General features: G+C 40.5%; 2 protein-coding genes across 2 annotated transcripts; both read right to left on the bottom strand.

Moving 5' to 3' along the window:
• Positions 1–5,760: 5,760 nt before the first annotated feature.
• Positions 5,761–6,720, bottom strand: LOC131256010 (disease resistance protein RPP8-like). Its single transcript, XM_058257005.1, has one exon. It carries the CDS (start codon positions 6,688–6,690, stop codon positions 6,031–6,033), a length of 660 nt encoding a protein of 219 aa, XP_058112988.1. The 5' UTR covers positions 6,691–6,720; the 3' UTR covers positions 5,761–6,030.
• A 91-nt stretch (positions 6,721–6,811) lies between these two features.
• LOC131255348 (putative disease resistance RPP13-like protein 3) lies at positions 6,812–21,805 on the bottom strand. Its single transcript, XM_058256047.1, has 3 exons — positions 21,581–21,805; positions 6,929–8,787; positions 6,812–6,827 (listed from the first exon to the last, which is right to left on the bottom strand). Exons 2-3 carry the CDS (start codon positions 8,746–8,748, stop codon positions 6,812–6,814), a joined length of 1,836 nt encoding a protein of 611 aa, XP_058112030.1. The 5' UTR covers positions 8,749–8,787; positions 21,581–21,805.
• Positions 21,806–23,546: the final 1,741 nt, after the last annotated feature.

The raw sequence follows: 23,546 nt of genomic DNA, 5'->3' as shown, positions 1-23,546 counted from the left end.
ACTGGCATTATATGTGGTAGAGATAGATAGCATAATGCTATTATAGCTTAAAATGGCTTTCATGCAAAACAACCATCATTCTTCTATTGCATGTCATCTTATATTTAATTTTGTGCCTTCACTTCTACATTCCTTGGCATGCATTTTTCATGATATTTTTTCAAAGGGTGCGTTTGGCTGCAGCGAATTTCTCAAAATATCATGAAAATTTGTGTCGAATTAGATTGATTAATCATAAAATATCTTGAAATTTTGTGATACTTGAGGCAATAATTAATCCCAACCTAGACCTTAGGTGGAATTTCACAACCTATGGGTACTTAACCCTCAAATGTCGCCGTGTGATTTGTTTCCATCGACAAATGCTGCCCAATGCACGGGCATGAAAATGGGATACATTGTCGTCTACCGAACAGACGATCCAACGGTGGATTTTTAATGTGAAATGATGCCATTTGAATCTTATGCACAAGTGTGGCTACCTTAATAGAACCTTTGTTTAACATAATCAAGAGATTATGGTGAGATTAGGATTCTGTTGTAGGGTAAAATCATGGGCACACGTGTCATTTGATCGACATTGGTCATGTGGAGGTGTATGGGGCCCACTTGAGTGTTTGTATTGCATCGATTCTATCCATTAAAATTGCCCCACCATGAAAGTTAAGTGGACCCCACCATTATATGGACCACTGTGTAAACTTCGACGTCTTTGGATGGTTGCCAGCGGTGGACCCCACCATTTTGTATGTTTTCTGTTTAGACCTGTGTATTACATCACCTCCACTGTATGAACGGACATCTAAACGGTGATAACATAATAGACAAAATACAATCATCCAAAAACATGGGAAGGATTACATGCAACCCGATGGCAAGAGCTTTATGCACAGTCGGAACCTAATTGGGTCCCACCATGATGTTTGTAAGATATCCACACCGTTCATCTTTTTTCGCAGCTCATGTTAGAATGTAATCCAAAAAATGAAGCAGATCCAAAACTCAAGTGGGCCACACGACTGAAAAAAGTGAGAATGTAATGCCCACTATTGAAGCAGTCATAGAAGTTAGATATTTGGCCACTGTTCTTGTAGGATGATCTCCTTGTACAAGCGCACGGAGAGGAACCGCCCAGAGTGGCCCATACATACGGGGGAAAGGGATTATTTGGATCAGATCCTAACATCCACAACACAATGAATAATCCATATCCGACCTTTTATTCCGTTAAGGGCCCATTTGGAATCACCACCAATCAGGTTTTGTCCCCACATGATTTGAGCCGAATCTGTCTTCTTTTGTTTTGGGACAAAAACTACATTTTGAAGGATTAGAGTTTCTGATTTTTGTCCCAAATCATGATTATGACAAATAAGCAAGTTAGGATAAAGGCATGATACATCTCGTCCATCAAATCAACGGTATGGATCATTGATCCATTGATTCATTTATAAAAATGGAGGGCCCATGATGCTCCACATATGGCATAAAATATTCTAAGAATCAACGGTCCATTTTCCTTTTTCCTACTAAGTGTGAGACGAAAGTGCTCTCCATGATATGATAAAATACATAGAAAAGGTTGAGCGCAAGAACCCATAACTCAAGTAAAGTAAATCACGTGTTTTGTCTTTTTTCCTATTAAATCACACACGTGAGTGTGATAGTGAAGGGCTTCCCTACACACGTGCCAAGATGTCACACGTGCAAGATTCGGGCCATTTATAAGGTGGGGAGCACAATGATCATGCCATGGCCCAAAATTCCGTCTTGTAGAGTCATTAGGTGGGCTTCACTTGTTACAAATGTCCATTGTTTCACATTCAGTCTACACTTGTGGCTTAATTAAATGAGTTCAATAGCTTGGGACATGTTCTTGAGAGGCCCCACGTGATGTGCGGCTCTGATCTCTCAGGAACATGCCAACTTCGTACGTTTTCAAGAAAAACAAGGCCCCTCCTTTCATGTCAGTTCTAAGGAAGCCTTCTCAAAATGAGGATTTATTATTGTTATTATTATTATTATTATTATGGACACATGAATCTGCCATCATTGGGGTGGAGGAATACTTCAACTCACACCATAATTGGTCCGGCTAAGAAAATACATTAATAGAGGTAAATACTTGACCATCCACTTTGATACCATATAAAACAATTAATTTCCTTAACCGCTAGAGCCATTAAAATATGGTGTATCAATGTATATCAAGTGATTTTAACACTCTAAAACCAAGCTTAGACCCGATGTTGTTTGACCTCGGCTCATGCTTGCTTAGGCCTTTGACGAGCCAAAATAGTTTAGCCCAAGCTTAGTTCAAAAAGTTTATTTTGGGCCCAAGGGTTGGTTTGATTAGAGTGGAGAGAGAAATGAGTCGGAGGCATGAGCTAGAACATCAACATGAAGGGTGAATGAGGATTTGTAGATATCATATCATGTATATTTCAAATTGCTCTTGTAAACCTTAATGGGTCAAGCTGGGTGGGACTAAGTCTAGGTTGATAAGTTGTTGTCATGGTCCCAACTCGGCCAAACACTTGAACTTTTAGCCCATGCTCAACTCCAACCTGATACTCCAACCCAAGCTGGCTGAGCCTTAAGGCAGGCTAGGCTTGAAAGCCTGATGGGCCAGCTTAGACCATTTACAGCCCTGTATATAGGTAGAAATTGAGGTGATAATAAGATGCCCTAACCTTAGACTTAACTATAAGGAAGGATTAGGCATTTGCACTTATCATATGAAGTTAAACTTGCCTGGGTGCGATGATACTATTTGTCTTTGCAAACGGATGGAGATTGGAATAGGTTGTTGTTGGTCCACTTACTATGAATTTGATATGAAAAAGTCATTTCCTTGAAACGGTTGTAGTCTTATAGGTCTTAACCAATCAAATTGGATGGTGTGGATTGGATTTATTTATATTCTTGAGGAAGAATGGTATTTTAAGTACTTTTTATTATGATGGAAATATAAGTTATTCTCAAAATGAAATTATTTGAGTAGACAGACTATAAATTTTGGTGTTAGTGCTTGATTTCAGACACTTTTCAATGTTTCTTAGAATCCTATTTGAATCAAGAGAACTTGTTATGTTCATTTGTGACTGAGAATCAACATTTCTGAACAGTTTTCCTTTACCTCCCAAAAAAAAAGAAGAAGATTATTATGATTGAGAATCAATATTTCTCAGCAGTTTTCAGACTTGTTGATAAGGTCACGTAGACTTGGATGAAGAGAAAAAGCAAATATGAGCTTGATCCAAAACTTTTGTAGCCCATTATAAGTTTTTGATGGTCGATCACTACTGTTTCTCATGGTGTGGTCCACCTGATATTTGAATATGCTCATTTATGAGATCAATCCCTAAAATGATCTAAAGAATGGATGGACAGCCTGGATATAAAATACATGTATCAAGGTGGGCCATCCCTACAAGGAAAAAGAGTAAAATGATGAACGTTTAAAATTATTACATTCTAAGAATTTCTTTTAGGGTATTGGAAGTGACATCCCACCGGCAGTGAGACAACCATTTAAGAAAAGAGACAAATGATCAACGGTTGGAAATATTCCAATCTAAGATTTTTTTTTTAAAGGGTATTTCCTTCACGGTTTTGATAATTGAAAAATAAACCAACTGCTTTTAAACAGGGCTGTCAATGGGCAGGGCCTGTGTTAGGTCTAGGCCCAGATTTTGACTGTTTCGGACCGGGGCGGGCCATCGCCAATCATTAAAAAAGATTCTGATTTTTCAGGCCCGAGCCTGGCCCATTTACACCCCTCCTTTTCAAATACAAAAGTGCATTAAATGAAACCACTTGTTTAGTATCTTTAAACTCAGTCCATGTCTTGTCGTGTCATGGTAGCCCACTCAATTGGGCTGGGCCATTCAAGGTTTGTGGCCCGATCAAGGATGGGCCTTGACACTGGGCCAAGATTTCCACCACGAGCCTGTCTTTGGGCCCATTAAAGGCCCAAGTCCTATTTCTACTTAGTCGTGCGGGCTGCCTGGCCCATGCCCCACTTAACTGAGACTCTGTGTCAAGTGGTCTTCTGTTTCTGTGTAGTGCTGGCAGTGGGCTGGGTTCGGTCTGGTTTTTTATTGGGCCTTATGGGTGGAAATGGGCTGGGTTGGTTACAAGTTTGTATGGAGGCCCATGTGTTAAAACATGGGTCTGATTCGGAGGTCAATGTAATGAACCGTATGTGGCCCACCTACATTCAACAAAATTTCCAAAGCAGAAGACAGGCCTGTATATGATGTTAATGGGAAGCTTCCAGAAATGAAAGGGCTGTCGGATCTGAGCAGCCGAGTAGGCTCACTTGCTAATCGGGTCAGGTTCAGGTGATTCTTCAGGGGTTCAAGCTGGTGAACGGCTTAGATCTTGCACATATAAAACAATGACACGTGTGAAGAGAATTAAAGAACGTTAAGAGGGCCCATCTGATCGCACTGACTGTTTGCTCACCTGATTGTGACTGGAATGAGCCACAGTCCATCCATCCACGGAAGAGTAATTGAACGGTGATGATCTCCACCAGTCACAAGCTGAATGGGACCACAATTTAGGGTGTTCACGAGGGTTACCTGCAATAGGAGAGTGTTATCAGATTTTCATTAGGTTCTAGTGGGGCCCAGGGTTTAATACTCGGGTGATCCAGATCATTGGTCTGGTAAATCGCAACTCCAGATAGGAAGATCCTGTCCAACCAATGTTGGGCCTATTTCTTATATGAATGTAAGCCGCTGCTTCATTTCTCTCTCTAGCCGTCTATTAGCAGACCACAAAATGAAAGATTGTGATTGTCCAGTCCATGAGATTTTCTGCATATGGTCCATCCAAATTATGTCCCAACAGACAAATGGCCTGGATAACTCTACAATGGGGCCCACTCGTTCACACAGGTCTAGTCCACCTAAAATTCATCTACCCCTAGCCCAATCAAAATCCAAACCTGGTCCACACACTTCCAGAATTAGATAAATTAGAGAATTCTGACCTCAGATCATGGACACTTGTTGATAGAATTTTGACGGTTGAGATTTGATTTAAGCATCCATATATTTGATGGAGGCCTATCATGCATTTTAGTTCATCACTTGATCTCCTGGGTCCCACCAGGTAGATGGTAAACGTGGTTTGTGTCTGGGGCCACTACGATGTCTGTATCTTTCATCAAAGCCATTCATCAGGTGTGACACAAAAAGATGCAGGAAGATACAAAAATCATATTTTTTCTGTTGGTGTGGACCACTTGAGTTTTTCATCGGTCTAATATTTTGCATGTGTACTAAATGTAAGGATTATCACCTGATGAAAGAAGTGGATTTCAGGTGTAAAAACAGGTGCTGTAGAGGACTCCGATCCTCCTTTAATAACCCCACTGTCCACAGGATCCTAGCCTTTCATATTTTAGGTCCTAATGTCACAAATGGATGCTTAGGATCATCCAATTTGGTGTATTTTAAAACAATGAGCCATCCACAGTAAATGTCACTTATTGGGCAGCCAATGACCACTGTTTCCTGCATTTTCATAAACCAAATTGTGCAAGGGATTGTGATTTTGGTTGTTTATGTACGTCAACGACATCATAGTTCTGCGCACGGAATTGTTGACGTCAAACGTGATTCCAAGAAAGTACCTCAAGCTACCTAGATCCAAGGTACCTAGATCCTCGGAATACAATAACGAAAATAAAAGAAAAATGCACCACATCAAGCCAAAGAAAAATGCACCACATCAAGCCATCAGGGATATCCTGGTGCCAGTGGCACCACACCAGGCAATAAACATCCCTCACTGACAATTAAGATAAATAAGAGTCTGGATCTTCTCTCTTTGACACAAGCAGGGACTTCCTGCTTGTTGCAATGTGAATGGCTACGTGATCACTGACTCCACTAATCACATTGCAACAAATAAAAAATCCCTGCTGATATGGCGGGCAGAGGATCCAAATTTAATAAATATATCAAAATTGAAATGACAAATAAAATTTAAATAAAGAAAAAGATATCCTTACTCTTATTGGATGAAAATTGAGGGTATGTGTTGGATCTTTAACCAATCCTTACCCTCGATCTTTCTTACTCTTTCTTTCAATTCTTCTGACATGTATTCCAACTTCAATTCTTGAAGGGTGATGATATATCGCAATCCATCAGGAAGCATCTTCAATCTTTTGCAGTATGAAATCTCCAAACACCTAAGATTCCGCATAGCTCCTTCCTCCACTCTCCACTCCTTTAATTCAGGGAATGCACCAATAGTCAAAGTGTCGAGCAGTGGAAACCCTCCAGCAGAGCAAACCATTTCCTTTCCTGTGTAAACGTCTTCAATAAAGCCGTGGAAATAGAGACTCCGAAGGTTGGGCAGCTTCTCCAGTGTTACCATCGGGTCTCGTTCTAATTTGGAATAATACAAGCAAAGCTCAGTGAGGTTAGGTGGGAATACATGCGACTCTGGTAATTTCTCTAAGCGTCCTTTCAATTTCATTTTATATAGATGCTCATGTTTTGAGAAGGACTCAAAAGCCGGAATCCGCAATTGATAACTTGCACTTAGCGACAATGATCTGAGGTGGACCAATTTACTAATGGAACGAGATAATGCCATATGGACATCTCCTCGTATTTCATCTATTCCCAAATCTCTCAAATTGGTCAGTTTCTCCAACCCTTCCATCCAGCTGCCCGCCCTTACTCTCGTAAGCGTTTGGAGATTGCTCAAGTGATGGAGTTGCATGCCGTTGCTGAACCCACTATTGCGTACCATTAAGTGCCTTATCTGTTCCATCTTCGTAATATCATCTAGTAGCCAATCTAACTTGAATGAATGCCGTATATCAAGAGTCTGTAAATTGGACAGGCGAGTTATGGTGGATGGTAGAAATTTTAACTGCCGCATTTCCAGACGTAGGTACCTCAACTGGATTAGGTCCCCAATTTCGTCAGGGAGACTTGAGAGTTCTCTGCTTTGGAGATGCAACACCCTAAGAAATTCGAAAGATCCGCCCAAGATATTCAGAGCTAGTTTCTCTGGCAAGCCACTCTCGTAACTGAAGTCCAACAAAGAGAGGAGATGTGGAGTGGAGCTGTTCAGAGAGCTGCAGTTGCTGATGTCACCACTAGTAATTGCAAGTCGGTCTGCCATGATGGATGACGTAGGCACTTTGTTACCATACACGTACAGGAATCTTTCGTTCTTTGCTTTTGAAATCGCAAGGTCGCGTAGATTATTATTAATGCGGCATGTTTTAACCATTCCATTGCTTTTCCTTTTGGCCACCTGAATCATGCTTCTACTGATGAGCTCTTCTACATAATCCTCTGCAACGTCTTCCATTTCTTTTTCTCCTCTTCTCTGCACGAATCCTTCCGCTATCCATATCCGAATCAATTCGTCCACACAGATTTCGGAGTGTTCAGGAAATGCTCCAAAATAAAGAGAGCAGGGCTTCAAGTAATAGGGCAAGTCATCGTAGCTCAGGGCAAATACGACAGAGATGGCATCTTCTTGGCTATGATGTGGCCACCATTCTACACTTCTAAGCACTTTCTCCCACTCATACACTGACTTCTCTCTCCTTGATAGGACGCCTGCTAACACTGTGATTGCTAGAGGTAAACCTCCACATTTCGCAACCATCCTTCTCCCCAACTCCTCCAGATTTGGAAGGCATGCAGGAGAAGGATTTTCCAGTAGTGCCTTCTTGCAAAACAATGTCCAGCTCTTATTTTCATTGAGAAAACGTAATTTATGGGGTGTGCTCTGTGTATCTGCATACTCAGCTACTTCTTCATTACGAGTCGTGAGCAGCACTCTGCTGCCATTTTCCCAATCTGGAAATCCAGTAACCAAGCCATCCCAAGCTTCTTTGGACCATATACCATCAATTACCACCAGATACCGCATCCGTTCCAAGTAGACAGAGAGTTTTCTCCGCAAGTCTTCCTCACTATCACTCTCCATTGAGCCTCGAAAGAACCGTGGATGGAAAGTGTCGATACATGCCGAAAGAATATCTCGCACTTGATAATATTCTCGAGGCACATTCGCCCAATGACAAAAATCGAAACTCTTCCGTACTTGGATATTATCGTAAACTTTCTTTGCAAGAGTAGTCTTTCCTATTCCTCCCGCACCAGTGATGGAAATGACAACACGCCGCATATCTCCTGTAATCAGCCTCCCCACCAATGTCCTTGTCTCGTCTTCAAAGCTGACCACTTCGGCTTCCTCGACAATAGGAGTCCTCTTCTCCCTCTGTATCTTGCATTGATTCGAAGAAGTTGAAGCTTCTCCAGATGGCTGTATATTGTGGATGCCGTACTGCGATCTGTTGGACAAGATCTCGTCGAGCCTTCTTTTTAAGTCGAAGATATTCTTTCCAAGATCCTCAATGGCTGGTTTGTCTTTGACGCCACTATTAAAAGTGGATTGGTAACTCATCAATCCAGCACTCGTCTCTCCTCGTTGCTCTGCAATTTTAAAGATGAAGGAGTCGATGACGTTCTTGATGTTGTTTGCTACTTCTATTAGCTGAACACTTTCATTATACCCGCGCATCCCATCCACGTCTTTGAGTAAGGTTTTGAGTTCGTTTCGAAGTGGCATAACACACCTATCTACATGGGGAAGGTAAAAATCTTTCTGCCTTAGAAAATAGGTCAGAGTTTCTGCGGCGGATTGAACAGCACTCTTAGCCATTCTCTCTGTCTCCCTTCCTTCAGAAGCTTCCATGTTCAAAAAATAGCCTTCTTCAACAAGGAAAGTCTCTCCCTACAAAAGGAAAGGCGCACTTAATTATTTCATCTTCTGCTTTCGTAAAACCCACGACTCTCTTTGAGTGCGGATCATCTGTGTTGTTGGGAAACGGATTGGCTACTCCCCCACCACTGGCCCGGTGGCTAGTGTTCGGTGCTCTGCGGGCCCCACTGTGAGGTATGTCTTTTATCCATGCCGTTCATTCATTTTTACCGATCATTTTAGGGCTTCAAATGAAAACAGAGGTAAATAAATCTCAGGTGGACCACACCAGAGGAAAACAATATTGACTGGATATCCACCATTAAAATCCTCCTATGGCCCACTGTACTGTTTATTTGACATCCAATCTGTTGATTAGGTCATACAGACCTAGATGAAGGGAAAAAACAAATAACAGCTTCATCTAAAACTTTTATGGCCCTCAAAAAGTTTTTAATGGTCGACGTTCTAATGAACGACGTAGTACATTTGATATTAGGATATACTTCATTTTTGGGCTCATAATATAAAATTATCTTAAAAATAGAATGGCATGGATGAAACATATACATCATAGTTGGGCCCACAAAGCACCGACCACTGGCCATCGGCTGGTGGCAGGGGAGTAGCCAATCCGTTTCCGTGTTGAAGACAGAAAATTCCAATGTTGTTGCTCATTTTTCAAGATTGCCTTATCCACAACACAACTTTTAACGTACGCAACCTTCCCCTAACTTTTGTGTTACAACAACACCGTTCATCAGTTTTGTTTAGATAATTCTACAGCAGGATACAAGAAATTAGTTATATCCAAAGCTCAAGTGAATCACACTACTTTAAAGCTTCCCAAGACCAATCGTTATGCTTATTTTCCATCTAACTGTTCGTAAGGTCACCCATACTTGGATGAATCTAAAACACAAATATCAACTTCATCAGGCATTTCTGTGGCCTCAAAAGAAGTTTTCAACAGTAGCATAGTTTTCTTTTATCGGTGGTGTGGTACACTTTAACTTTGGATCTAAAATACAATAGTTAGGCTTATTAGTACACCCACAGGTCATGATGTAAGGTGAGGTTAATTAGCTAATAAAATGTAAGAATAAAAAATAAAATACATATATTTAGGGGGTGTTTGGGATCTCTACAAATAACAGCTTATTGGCTTAATTAAAATCTAAAAAATTAAAATAAAATAAAAAATAAAAAGGATTTCAGGCTATTTGGTACAAGCCTAATTAGATAGTTTATTCATTTAGTAAATATCAAATAAGCTTCCATTTTATAAGTTGGGGAAGGGTTACTTTTTGAAAAATAGATTATTTGGCTTAAGTGGGTAGATAGTTTTTTTAATCAATTTTTGAACAATTTTATCCTTAAAAGTTTTAAAATAATTTCAATCTTGCACCATTCTCTCTCTTTTTTCTTTTCTTTTTTTTTTTTTTTTTTTTTTTAACAATCTCTCTTAGGTAGGCCCACATGATGAATGACCTATAGTGAAGATGGTGCCCAACATGATGAATGGTCCACAACAAAGGTGGGCCCACATAATGTATGGTCACATCAAATGTGAGCCCTATATGATGGATGGCCCACATCAAGTTGGGCCCCACATGATGGACAATCCACATTAAAGGTGGGACCCACATGATAAATGGTGGACATTGAATGTGGGATCACATGATGGAAGGTTGACATTAAAGGTGGGCCCACATGATGAATGACTTATATTGAAGGTTGGAACCCACATGATGGATGGTCCATAGTAAAGGTGGAACCTACATGATAGTTGGTGGACATCAAAGGTGGGTCCCACATGATGGATTACTCGGATCAAAATGTGTCCCACATGATGGACTATCTACATTAAGCGGGCCCCATATGATAGATGGTCCATGACAAAGGTGGGACTCACATGACGGATGGTGGACATCAAAGGTGGCGCCCTCATGATGAACAATGCATATTGAATGTGGGGCCCCACATGATGTATGGTACACATCAAGGTGGGCCCACATAATGAATGATTTACATCAAAGGTGGGCCCCACATGATGGATGATACAGATTAGATTGTGCCCTAGCATGATGGAACATCCACATCAAGTGGGTCTCATTTTATGGGTGGTCCGCATCAAAGGTGGGAGCCACATGATGGATGATGGTCATTGAAGGTGGGCCCATATGATGAATGACCCATCTTGAAGGTGGGGCCTCATATAATGAATGGTCCATATCAAGATGGGACAACATAATGGATGAAGCAAGCTTCACATGATGGATGGCTCACATCTCCCCCCCCCCCCCCCCAAAATGGACGAACCACATCAAGTGGGCCCCACCAAATGGATAGTCCACATCCAAGGTCTCATTGATGGAGGACATAGATCCAAAGTGGGCCACATGATGGATGATCCACATAGAAAGTGTGCCCCATTGTAAGAATCCTAGGGTGGGCCTTATTGATCAAGGTCTAGATTAACCTACAGGTTGGAGAGTGTGATTGGGTGCACCAGTGGCCCCCACTATGTTGTGATACATCCAGAAATACGTGTTAGGGGTGGAGTGCTATAACTGTTACATGCACACAGGATTATAAAGGAATTAGGATTGCCAATTCGTGTGGAGCCTTTTAGGGAGAGGAGTTGTGATGGGTTTCAAACTCCTTTGCTCTCACAAATATAAATAAGAGATGGGTCCCCAATCCATCACCATCGACAGAAGCTCAATCCCATCGTATCTTTTTTAAATGGTGAAAGGAAAAGAAGATCCTAGCGGTCCGATTTCACAACAATGGCTATGCAAATAGGTAAGCCATCTTCTTCATCAGTCTTTCATATCCAATGCATAGTAGATCCTACGGCTGTTCCGCATCTAGATCTAACATTTGGTATCAAAGCCACTATCATCAAGTATGAAGGATCTATCAGGGCCAGTAGGGATTCCAATTCTCAAATCAGAGATTTTCGAATCCCTGAATCTAGATATTGGCATCTCAGATTTTCGAATCCCTGAATCCAGATATTGGGATCTTAGATTTCGAATCCCTAAATCCATCGATTGAAATTTCAAATCCGGGAAGTTAGATATTAGAAATCCCAAATCCAATATCGATTAGGGATTTCTATCTCAGATAATCAGCTCTTTCACATTCCCTAGTTTAGACATTAGGGTTTACATACCCATATATAGACACAACAAAGGGTTCCTTTACACCCTTACTCTTGTCATCGATAGAAGTAGACTTGTAATGCTTAGACCATAGTAGCCATTAATTCCGACTAAGATCCAATCGTCAACGCTGTGGGAGGAGACATGGATGATGGTAGAGCATGATGCAAAGGAGCTCTGCACCACCATTAATGGCTGCCGCATATAGAAACCCACCACATTTGTTCCAGCAACCATGGCCAACAACGAGCGGAGATGCTTCTTCTGACCATCTTCTGCATTTCCAATCGGTGGCCGCGATAAGTGGCAGCCATGTCTTCTCACCATGGCAGCCATTAACATGGTTGGAGATGATGTTCCGTTCGACATTGAGGAAGGTGTGAACGGCATGGGTTTTCGATCGGTTGTGCTCTCTATGGCAACTAGGGCTTTTCTACCCCTTGCGATCAAAACCACCCCCTTTTGTAATCGGATCAGTGGACCCGATTGCAGTCGTTTCAAGATATGTTGAATGGGCCCACAACGATGGTCGGGTCCGCATTCTGGACCAGCAATCGGGATCCACCTACATCCTGATATGATTTGTTGGATGGGCACATTCAGCATATCTTGGGCCGTTCGACCATGTTCCCCATACCTCTAATGGGCCTCATCCATAGGTAATGCATATGAATCTAGGTTAAGGCCCATCTTTTCGGACCATCAAGCTCACATTCAATTGAGATTATTTGTAGGCCTGATTACCACATCACTTGAGGTCTTCATCAAGGCCTCTCTTAAGACCAATTTTGAGATTTGTTTCCTAGATCAGGGTCGTATGTTTAGTTCACAATAAGCATATAATCTAGTTCATTCGCTAGATAGACAGTAAAGATCACGGACCTTTCATCATCAGCATCTTTAGTATTAGATTTGAACTGTCCATCTTATGGACACTAATGTAAAGGTCTAACTATCCATCTGAATTGTTCCATACCAACATCTATCATATGAATGTTAAGGGCTATATTTATAATGCTAATTGGTGATAACCAGATCATTTAGAGACTTGATTTGGCCCTATTGTAAGCCTATTACGCATCTTTTATGGAGTTGATGTAGATGGTTGGAATATTGATAATGTAGGCTGCGTGCATGTTTCTCCTATTAAGTTCCTTAAATTTCCCAACGGTCAATACCAACCGTCTTGTGAGCCGTATCAAATTGATTTAGATATAATCCATTGAGGGCAAGATTATGATCGCAATCCTAAGTCCATATTCATAGAATTGGATTCGGTTGTGTTAGCTACCATAGTGACCTCAATCAGTGAAAATTTTACAAGTACAAACTTGTGATATTGAGATTAAGAGGATTGCATGCAGTTGCGTTCGCATTTCATGCAGATGGTGAGAAAAACACAGACGATTGCTATTTGGTAGGGACATGAATAGGTGGAGTAAATGGTGTTAGCGATATAGAGCTGAAAGACTCATCCTACCCACAGATGTTAAGTGTCTCAAATTTACATAATTGGTATCGCTTAACTTTATGTTTTGAAGAATCACTTGCATATTATAATTACCTCCTACAGGAGGAGTAATGATGATGTAACCAATTCTTACTAGGATTGGATGGTTGGGCCCATCTTCATCCTGGATAGCTCAGTTGATGGCCCTTCCCTATCAACTAAATTGATAAGTTTTGCCTAATATCTTGTTTTATATTATCAATCTACTAATGTAAGTATATATATATATATATATATATATCTATATATATATATATATATATATATATTATCAATCTACTAATGTAAGTATATATATCTTTTGTTTCAATTTCAATTGCAACTCAAATGCACCATGTTCATGCCCTAACCGGGCCTAATTATGTCCAATGGAAGAATTAATTGAAATTGTTGTAGGTTGCTTGCAATTAGACCTTGCATTGATAAAATCAGAGCCTCCAAAACCATCTGAAAATGCTACTGAATCAGAGGTTGACCGTTACGAGACATGGTCTAAATCTAATGAAATGTACCTCAAAATCATAAAGTATTCGATTTCTAAGTCAATGAGAGGTGTCATGCCTAAAGTAGATAAGGCCAAAAAAAATTTTAACCGAAATGAGAAACTGATTTAAGAAATTGGATAAAACTAAAGTGGGTTTTATGCTGAACAAATTAACTCGCTCATCCTATAACAGAAAAAGAAACATTTGTGCATACATCATAGAGTAGATCAAAGTTGTATCTAAGATCCGCTCTCTAGGCCTAGAGATTACAGATGAAAAACTAGTTCACTTGGTCATGAACAATTTACCTCCTCAATATGGTACATTCTTGGTGAACTATAATACCCTAAAGGACAAATGGACGTTGGACGAACTGATTTCTCAGTGAGTTTAAGAGGAGGATAGAATCAAATGATAGACAAGGTACAAAATGTTAATATGGTGACTTCAGGGCAAGGACATGGACTAGGCATAAAGGGAAAAGAAAATTGAACCAAGGTTCTAACAATGGATCCTCAGGTCCTCCGGGAGAAAATCATGAAAATCAACTTGAGAATGGATCAAGTCGCAAGTGGGCTAAAGGTAACAATTGCTTCTTTTGCAAGAAGCCGAGCTATCAAAAGAACGACTGCGTGAAATATAAGGAATGACTTATAAAGAAGGGAAAACATTCTATCCTAGTCTATTTTGAATCCAATTTAATTGTTGTATCGGTGGATTGTTAGTGGATAGATTTAGAAACTACTATTCACATATGTACTTCTATGCAAAACTTACTACAGACCAAGCAACTAACTGATGTGGAGTACTCAGTATACATAGGCAATGGTATTAAAGTCGACGTGGAGGCTATTGGACTTTATAAACTTAGGTTAGAGTTAAGTTATTTATTGGATTTGGTATATATATTTTGTATGCCTTCTATAAGACACAATGTAGTCTCTATTTCTCGTTTAGATAAATCGGGATATTTTTTTCAATTTGAGAATAAAGAATTTAGTATTTACTTTAATTTGATTAAAGTTGACACCGACTCTATGGTGAACAACATATACTAGTTAAAGTTAAATACCTCACACGTCTATAATACTAATGGCGTGCATGGAAATAAAATAAGAATCAAACGAAGACTAGACTATGAGAATTCCTCCGTTTTGTGGCATATGTGATTGGACAGGCTTGTGTGAGAAGGGATTCTTAATTTTTTAAACTTCTTCGATTTTAAAGTGTGTATTGATTGCATTATAGGAAAACAGACTGGAACCCGAAAGAAAGGTGCAATAAGGAGTATGCGACTCTTAGAGGTGATACATATAGACATTTGTAGACCATTTTCTACATCATCCTGGAGTGGATATAAATATTTTATTACTTTTATAAATGACTACTTTCGTTTCGGTTACGTCTATCTTATCAGTGAAAAATCAGATGTCTTGAATACATTTAAAATCTATAAGATCGAAGTTGAAAATTAACTTAATAAGAAGATTAAAGTCATCAGGTCTGACCGTGGTGGTGAATACTATGGTAGATACGATGAATCAGGTCTCAATCCAGGACCATTCACTATATACTTGTAAAATTGTGACATTGTCGCCCAGTACATCATACCTGGGACTATAAAGCAGAATGGTGTGGCTAAAAGGTGCAATCGCACCCTGATGGATATCATACGAAACATGACAAGTAATTCGACATTGCCAAAATCTCTGTGGGGTGATGCGAATAAAAATGCAATTCATATCCTTAATAGGGTCCCTAGCAAGGCTATAAGGAAAACCCCTTTTGAGTTATGAAATTGGAGAAAGTCAAGTCTTTGATATCTATACGTTTGGAGATGTCCTGCTAAGGCCAAAATTTATTACCCACATGAAAGAAAACTTGATCCTAAAACCATAAGCTATTTCTTTATTGGATATCCGGAAAGATCAAAAGGCTATCGATTCTATTGTCCTTCCCACTCTATTAGGATTATTGAGATTGAGAATACCAGATTCATTGAGGACATTGAAAACAGTGGGAACACGAACATTAGAAACTTTGTATTTGAAGAAGAAAGGCATATAGCTCCGGTCAAAGCTACATCAGATCACGTGGACATAAATGTTGCATGTGAACTTACAAGCACTGTAGAACACCACATTGAACCTCCCGTACAACTCATTGATGAGGGAAATCAAAATCACATCAAAAATCACATGATGAATGACAAATATCAAAAGTGGGCCCCACATGATGGACAAGCTACTTCGAAGGTAGGGCCCACACTATGAACACATCAAATGCAGACGCCACGTGTGGGTGACGGGTAGCGGACATTGAGAAGCCTCACATAAAGGACAATCAACATTGATGGTAGGCCCCATATGATGGATGACTAGTATCAAGGTGGGCCCCTAATGATGAATGTTATACATACGAGACAGGTCTTGCATGATGTACAACCTACTTTGGAAGTTTGGCTCACACGATGGACGGTCCACATCAAAGGTGGGCTCCATATGATAGACGATCCACATCTAATATCCGACATAATCGATGGCCCACATGTCTTAATATATAAAGATCTTAGGTAGCCATATAGTGTTTTGCCATTTAGGGCACAATCCATCTATGGTGAGATCCACCAAAACAACCATCTCGAATGCTCTTATAATGGAGCTCGCACAATCTCTAAAAATGACATCAATTGCCCCTAAAAAAGCTCTTATTTAAATTTTTTGCTAAATGTATTTATTTCAAATGATAGCTTTTCGTACTTGAAAAGAGCTTATTAGAGTAGCTCTTATTGAATTAGAGTAGAGATGCCAATGGACTTATTAGACCTTTTTCATGTGATTTTCACATTAGTTTCCGCTTCTCCCTAGGCTCGGATTGGGTAGTATAGAGCATAACAACAGACTTATTGAGGTGGCAAACTTCATTGGGCCCCACTATGACATATGTGTTATATCCACACCGTTCATCCATTTTGCAAAATCATTATAAGGCATGAGCCTAAAATTGAGGTAGTTCCAAACCTCACGTGGACCACCTCACGGAAAGCAATGGGGACAAAGATGCTTAATGTTGAAACATTCTAAGGCCCACTATGATGTTTATTTGCCATTCAACTTGTCCATAATTAGGTCCAATATGATGTTGGCGTTTTTTTTTTTTTTTTAAAAGGGTCACTATGATGTTGGCATAAAAAAAAAATAATAATAAATAAAAATAAAAATAAATAAAAGGTCATAAAGACCCTGAAAACACAAATATCAAATTGTTCCAAGACTTCTACAATACAAAAGAAGTTTTCAATGGTAGGTATACAATCCCCACTTCTTTGTGGTGTGGTCCACTTGAGCTTTGGATATCCTTCAATTTTAGGACCATGCCCTAAAATGAGTTGGCAAAACAGATGGTTGGAGTTGATAAAATGCAAACACCATTGTGGGTCTCACATAGTACTTACACAATGTGCTGTGGTGGGTCCCACAAAGTCCTTACACCACAGTGGGTCCCACGGAGTCCTTATCCCACCAAAACGGATGATGCAGTTTGAATGGTGACCCCAATGGCATCCAAATAGTTGGTGTCAAAGCTCAAAGCTCTATGGGCCCCACCATGATGTGCATGTTTTATCCATGTGGTCCATCGGTTTTTGTTGCTCATTGTAGTGCATGAGCCCAAACATGATGTAGATCAAAAGCTCAATTGGACCACACCATAGGAAAAATTGGGAATTGAATTCTTAACATTGAAATCTTCCTAGCAGCCCCAAAACTTTTGGATCAAACTTATATTTGTGCTTCCCTTCATCCAAGGTTATATGACCCAATCTTAGATTGGATGGCAAATAACCACTACAGTGGGCCTTTTATTTGAAAGGCCACCAACCACGCGCATTTCATTTAGGGCACGGCCTTGGGGATCGTCGGATCGACAGAGCTGGGTGAGATCCATGACCTCCAGGCCCACTGTGATGTATATGACTTATATCCACGCCGTTCACTTGTTTTGAAAACTCATTTTGGGGTAGGATCAAAAAAAATGAAGAAGATCCAAATCTCATGTGAACCATAATATAGGAAATAATGGTAATCACCATTAAAAACTTCTCGTGAGGTACAAAAGTTTTAGTTTTGTGGTCTCTTCATCTTGATCTTTACAACCTTATCAACAAGTTGGATGGCAAATAAACATTCTAGTGGCCCTATGAAGTTTTTAATGGTGAGGATTCAATCACTATTGTTTCTTCCGGTGTGGTCCACCTAAGAGTTGGATTTGCTTCATTTTTAGGATCGTGACCTAAAATGAGCTTTTCAAAATGGATGGACGATGTGGATGAAATGAATATAATCAATGAGCCCACAATTAGGGATCTGCAAATAGAGCTGGGCACGAACCGACTCGACTAACTCGACTCGTCCGACTTGTTCGGCCCCGAACCGAATGGGTGAGTCGTTCCGAATTGAGTAGGCTTCGCCCAATCTGAACTCAAACCAAGTCGAGTTCGAATTACTCAGTAACTCGACCCGAAACTCGATCCATCAGACTCGACCTGATCCGAAACCCGACTCGACTCGGGTCAGGTAGAGTATATAGAGTGGGTGTACATGTCGAATCCCATAGAGAAAGGTGGGGGTGAACATGTCAAATCTCGGAGAGAGAGAGATCCAAAATAGTCAGCAACTGCAGAAGCATATTGCGTAGTGCTACGCTTAGCGTACTAAGTAAACTCTGTGAGGTCCATCATGATTTATATATTTTATCCTCTCCGTCCATTCATTTTAAAAGATAATTTTAGTTCTTGAGCTGAAAAATGAGGCATATATCATGTTCAAATGGACCACACCATAGGAAACAATTTAATTGAATTTCTATCATTGAAAAATTCCTAGGGGCCACAAAAGTTTTGGATCAGGCTTATATTTGCTTTTTACCTTCATCCATGTCTTTATGATCTTATGAAGAGGTTGGATGACAAATAAACATTACTTTGGGGCTAGAAAGGCTTCAACGGTAGAAATCATTATCCCCACTGTTTCCTGTGGTGTGATCCACTTGATCTTTGGATGTGCTTCAATTTTGGGCTCAACCCCTTAAATTAAATGGAAAAACGGATGGATGGTGTGGATAGGCCGCATACATTTAAGGTGGACCCAACTGAGTTTACTCGGTATGAATTCGATTTCAGCAACTGCACTAGAGAGAGAGAGAGAGAGAGAGAGAGAGAGAGAGAGAGAGAGAGAGAGAGAGAGAGAGAGAGAGAGAGAGAGAGTAATAGGGGCAGAATAGGGTGGAAGGGCTACAAGCATGCAGGACGGCATAGTAGGGGTGGGGGACACCATGCGATTGTACGAGGAGATAGGGGCCATAAAAAAGAGTGGCGGCATCCTTTTCGGGTCAGAAAAGAGAAGCACAAGGCTGTACTCGATTCGAATCAATGCGAACTTGATCCGACTTAGTATTTTTTATCAAGTCAGACTCGGTTTGGATCAACCCAGCCTAGACACAGACTCAGATCGAGTCAAGCATGCTGGACTCAGTACTGAGTCAGATCAAGTTCGAGTTCGGCCTTTTTCAAAACCGGATCGAGTCAAGTTAGATCTAACTCTGCCCAACTCGATGCCCACCTCCATCCGCAGACCACCCAAACTGCCCCCACTCATTTCGGTCTGCAGCACAACTATTGTGTTTTATGTTAAACCTGCATCTAGAAGTCGATGGGTCCTACTTGGATGCATGATCCAAACCTTTCATCTTGTTGGTATAATTGTAGATGGATGACTTGGATAGGGGATAGAGAGATTACTAGGGGACTCGCAACGTGTATTGGCTGGACATGGCACCATTCCATCGGCCCACCATGATGTATGTGTTACATCTACTCCATTCATCTTTTCTTTTTTCCAGATTAGTTTAAGGCATAAGCATAAAAATAAAGCATATATGTCTGATTTTTAGGATCATATCCTACTATGGTCTTTAAAAGAGATGGACGTAGTGGATTTGTCACGGCCATATCTGTGGAGGCTGCACATCACCGAGTAGAGACATCTCTGTTACCAGTCCAATCTGCCCTCGTGATACGCTCCCTAACTGCGTTGAATATCAACTCAGTACATCTATTTTTCATCTTAAGATAAGATTTAATCCTAAAAATTAAACAAATTTAAAACTCAAATGGATTATATCATTGCAAACAGTGTTGAATGACCGTCCAAAACTTTTTATGGGCCACAAAAGTTTTGGATGAAGCCCATCTGGTGGACCTTATCAACGGTTGGATGGCAAATAAACTTTACGGTGCACCGATACGGCCATGTGGGACCGTTTCTTCAAAAGGGGCATCCATACATCGGAAACGGATTGGCTACTCCCCTGCCACCAGCCATTGGCTGGTGTTCGGTGGTCTGTGGGCCCACCATGATGTATGTGTTTCATCCATTCCGTCCATCTATTTTTGTAGATCATTTTATGGTATTACACAAAAATTGAGGTACATACCAATCTCAAGTGGACCACATTACAGGAAACAGTGTTGAATGAACGTCGACCATTAAAAACTTTTTGGCCCCACATACCAATCTCAAGTGGACCACATTACAGGAAACAGTGTTGAATGAACGTCGACCATGAAAAACTTTTTGGGGGCCATAAAAGTATTGGATCAATCTGATATTTGTTTTTTCCCTTCATCTGGGTCTTTATGACCTAATCAACAGATTGGATGTCAGATAAACAATACACTGGCCTTATGAGGATTTAAATGATGGATATCCAATCACTATTGTTTTCCTGTGGTGTGGTCCACCTAAGATTTATATCCCTCTAATTTTTAGGATGAAGTCTAAAATGATCTTTAAAATGGATGAACGTAATGGATGAAACACATACATCATGGTGGGGCCCACAGACCACTGAACACCAGCCACGGCCGGTGTCAGGGGGAGTAGCCAATCCGTTCCCACATCCATCCAGGAAAGGGAAGCGGATTGGCTGGTTTACTACACACCGCCGATCTTGCTAGTGTGTTGATATCACCAAGTTCTGTGGGTCCCATCATGAGGTATGTGTTAAATCACAACCGTCCTTCCATTTGGCGAGCTCGTCTTAAGGCTTGAGCCCAAGAATAAGACAGATCCAAAGATAAAGTGTACCACACTGCAAAAGCAGGGGAGATTGAACATCTACCATTAAAACCGTTTTGGGGTCACAGAGGTTTTGGATCAATATGATATTTTTTATTCCTCTTTATCCAGGTCTGTGCGACCTTACGAACGGATTGGATGGAAAATAAATGCTATGGTGGGCCGGACGAATGTTTTAACGGTGAGGATCATTGTCTCACTGCTATTTGTGGTGTGGTCCACTTAAGCTTTGGATATGGATCATTTTGGGGATCGTGCTCTAAAATAATCTTGAAAATTGGATGAACGGTTTGGATATAAAAAATACATCATTTTGAGCCATATAACTTTGATCTACTTTGAACCGTTCATACAAGCAGAGATCGAGGAGCGGCAGCACTAGCCTTCGCACGACTCGTACACACGCCGGCCAGATCGGTGGTGTGTGGTACACCATACACCAGCCAGCCAATCCGCTTCCCAAAAAAAGAGGGGAAAAATCAAAAGAAAAAAATAAAAATAATAAGAAGGAGAAAAAAGTTTTACCTTCTCTGAGAGCCAAGTCGAGATACTGGAAGTCCGGCCGGCAAACAGCCCAAAAAGAAGTGTGGATTTTGAGTATTCGAAGAGAATGGAGAAATGGAAGACGAAAATGAAGAAAAGCTACGACAGAGAAAGGAAGGGTAATAGATATAAAGAAAGGAAGGGAAAATAAAGAAAAAGGAAAAAGCTGTGGAATCCATCACAAAGCAGATTAGGTGAGGCTCCGGATCAACTGAAGTGGTGGATCCCCTAACTGTGGGGTCCACTTTATTGCATTTGATCACATCCACGCCATCCATCCATATTTAAAGCTCATTTTAAGGCATGATGCGAAAAATGAAGCAGATCCAAATCCTAAATGGGGTACATGAAACAGTTGCGATTGATTGCTAGAAAATTTTTGTGGGCCAAAATATCTTTGGATCATTATGATATTTATGTGGTCTCTTCATCTATGTGTTTTTTATCTTATTAACAGGTTGGATGGCAAGTAAACATTATGGTGGAATCTATGATGTTTTTAATCATGGGGATTCAATCATGACTATTTCTTGTGGTGTGGTCCATCGAAAATTTTAGGCTGGTTCCATTTTTGGATCATCTCTTAAAATAATCTTTCAAAATGATTGAACGGTATGAATTTAAGACAAAAACATCATCCCTAGCCCCATAGTCAGAATCCCACCCAACTGGAACGGTAGGGTCTCGTCCAATCCACTCCCGACAGCATTATGAGCCAGGCCACCAACCCCTGTCTCATCGTCAAATGAAAATGTCATTTGAATATGATATGGCATCGGCACCTTCCTGCACAAGTTCAGTGGGAGCCGATCAGGTGAGATCTAGGATCCACCGAAATGAGTGGGACCCATGACTGTGGGGCTTGATGCATGTGCCTTAAATCTAAGGGCCGGTTTGGGAGCGTGGATTTGGATCCCCCTGGATTTGGATTCGGAACCCGCATGATTGGAGACCCCTGGATTGGCAATCCTTCCCGTGTGTTTGGCAACCTGGAGTGTGAATCAACTTTAATTTAAAAATACCTATACATTGTATATTCATAGGAGTTTGAATTTAATTACTAAATCAACTTTAGTATCCTTAATTAGTGAGATAAATAATTTTTGACAATATGGTTGTGATAAGCCCACTAAAATATATGTTTTTCCTGAAAATGATGAAATTCCAAGTCTCAGATGGGCCGCAAGTACAAGATCATGTCTGAGTGACTAACCAATGTTTTTTAATCGTTGACTAATATGGACAATGTTTGGGCGGTGCTGATTTACATGGACAATGTTTGGACGGTGCTGATCATCATTGGTGGGCCATGTGCCCAATAAAATGACAGTGTATCGTAACACACATGTTACACATGCAACTATTGAAATGATTTTAGGTGTAATCCAAGCTCTCACAATGGATTGCAAACACCCTTAAAGAGGGGATTAGAAACCCCTGTATTTGAGACCCCCAGTTACTATATGCTGCCAAACAACCAAGGGGATTTGAATCCTCCTCCAATCCCCTCTAATCTACAGTGCCAAACGAACCCTAAGCTATCCATCGTTTTGAAAGTCATGATCCTGAAAATGAAGTAGATCCAAATCTTTTGTGGACCATACCACACAACAATAGTGATTGATTCCCATCATTAAAAACTACAGGGGACCATTGGAATATTTATTTGCTATCCAACCTATCGATAAGGTGATAAAGATCAGGATGAAGAGATCACCCAAATATCAACTTGATCCAAAACCTTTTTGGCCCATGGAAAGTTTTTAATGGTTGATTATCACTATTTCCTGCATTATGGTCCACTTGAGATTTAAATCTACATTAGTTTTTGAAACATGCACTAAAATGAGCTTTCAATGTGGATGCACAGTGTGGATTTAGTCACGTACATCACAGTGGGCATTTAGTCACATACATTGTAGTGGGCCCTAGAGTCAGGGATCCCACC

This window comes from Magnolia sinica, chromosome 9 (assembly GCF_029962835.1).
Source record: "Magnolia sinica isolate HGM2019 chromosome 9, MsV1, whole genome shotgun sequence".
Classification (NCBI taxonomy): domain Eukaryota; kingdom Viridiplantae; phylum Streptophyta; class Magnoliopsida; order Magnoliales; family Magnoliaceae; genus Magnolia; species Magnolia sinica.
This window is presented reverse-complemented; position numbering and strand designations above follow the sequence as displayed.

What these genes read in the sequence shown, in the direction of transcription:
- LOC131256010 (XM_058257005.1), bottom strand. Translation starts at nt 6,690, where the DNA reads ATGGAAGGGTTGGAGAAACTGACCAATTTGAGAGATTTGGGAATAGAT.
- LOC131255348 (XM_058256047.1), bottom strand. Translation starts at nt 8,748, where the DNA reads ATGGAAGCTTCTGAAGGAAGGGAGACAGAGAGAATGGCTAAGAGTGCT.